Genomic DNA, 1,334 nt, shown 5'->3' on the forward strand with positions numbered 1-1,334 from the left:
GCCTGGCTCCAGAGTGGGGCCCCGGTGACCCGCGTCCGGGCGAGGGAACGCAGAATCCAAAGATTGTACTCATCATAAGGGTCTTTGGGCTGCGCTTTGTCTAGTTCCTCACCTAGGACCTGTTTGCCGTGGGTGACCCTACCAGGGGCACAAAGCCCCAGACAGAATAGCTCCCAGGATCATTGGGACACTCAAACCTCTCCACCACAATAAGGTGGCAGCCCAGGTTAAGTTCTTTTTCTGTGATATCTCTGTATCTAAGTAAGTCTAACTGACCAGAACTACTTTAAGCAAATCATTTAATAAAACATTATTTGGCCAAATAATGTTTTATTCATCTCATGGATTTGCATTGTGAATTGGTCTGAAAACATTCCAATTTCTCTAAATTAGTGAAAAGCTAATTTGATCATATCCCAAATTCTTCCAGATAAACTTTGGTTTCAAACACAGAATCAATCTTAAACTGTAATATGGTTTTCAACCATGTTTCCCCTTCCTCTTTGAACATAGTAGTTTAGTTTACAGCTAGTAGGACTGTGTGTCATAAACAATATAGAACAGCTGAAATAATATCTGATTCAATAAGATATTTTACCACCCCTACAGGGGAGGGCAATAAACATCTTACATAAACAACACGCAGATGATTGACGGAGGGAGAGGACGCTGGCGTTGAATGTTCGCCGCTTCTCCACCGCTTCGCCGCTTCTCCACCGCTTCGCCGCTTCTCCACGGAAAAAGTTGTCGTTATCAACCGTCGTCATTTCTCGCTGGATTTTCTCCTGTGCTAGTCTGCAAGTTATGCTGTGGATTACATCGCTCTGTTTCCTGAATGTCTGTTTTGGAGCCGTGGGTCTGCTGTTAGCGGTTAGCTCCATGCTAGACTTCTCCAGGCTTGACCGGCTCGTCGATGTTGACCTATTCCGCCTCCCAGCTGATTGGACTTAACAACTACTCCATCCCACCCTGTGTTTCCATCTTAAAACGACTGGGTCTTCTGCGTAGACCCCGCTATGTCCATAGAGGCTCTCGGAGGAGAACTGTTTTTCATCAGCAGGCTGGATCTGGCCCTATGGCTTCCTTCTGGTCTACCAGACGTGTCGCGCAACGCTTTCGTCATCAGAATGCAGCGTCTGTGCTCCCTGATATGGCTGGAAGAACTCAATGCATGAAGGGGCAAGGAAAACGTGGAGTGGATTTCAGTCTGCTAAAACCTCTCCATAAGGCTTCCACTTCAACCAGTATTAAAATAGAACTTTTTAATGTTCAATCACTGACCAACAAATCCTTCCTTATTCATGACCATATTCTGGAGAAAAATGTGGACCTTA

At 45.4% G+C, this 1,334-nt stretch overlaps 1 protein-coding gene across 1 annotated transcript in view; it reads right to left on the reverse strand.

Annotated features, from left to right (window-relative positions):
• Nucleotides 1-2: 2 nt before the first annotated feature.
• Nucleotides 3-1,334, reverse strand: part of LOC107101991 (olfactory receptor 2AG2-like) — a gene marked incomplete at its 3' end in the record, with an annotated part of 11,415 nt that continues 10,083 nt past the window's right edge. Inside the window, exon 3 of the mRNA XM_015401098.1 lies at nt 3-138. Coding sequence (XP_015256584.1) covers nt 3-138 — 136 coding nt within the window. The remainder of the gene's footprint in view (nt 139-1,334) is intronic.

The sequence above is a fragment of the Cyprinodon variegatus genome, unplaced genomic scaffold, assembly GCF_000732505.1.
Source record: "Cyprinodon variegatus isolate N-32 unplaced genomic scaffold, C_variegatus-1.0 Scaffold1184, whole genome shotgun sequence".
NCBI lineage: Eukaryota > Metazoa > Chordata > Actinopteri > Cyprinodontiformes > Cyprinodontidae > Cyprinodon > Cyprinodon variegatus.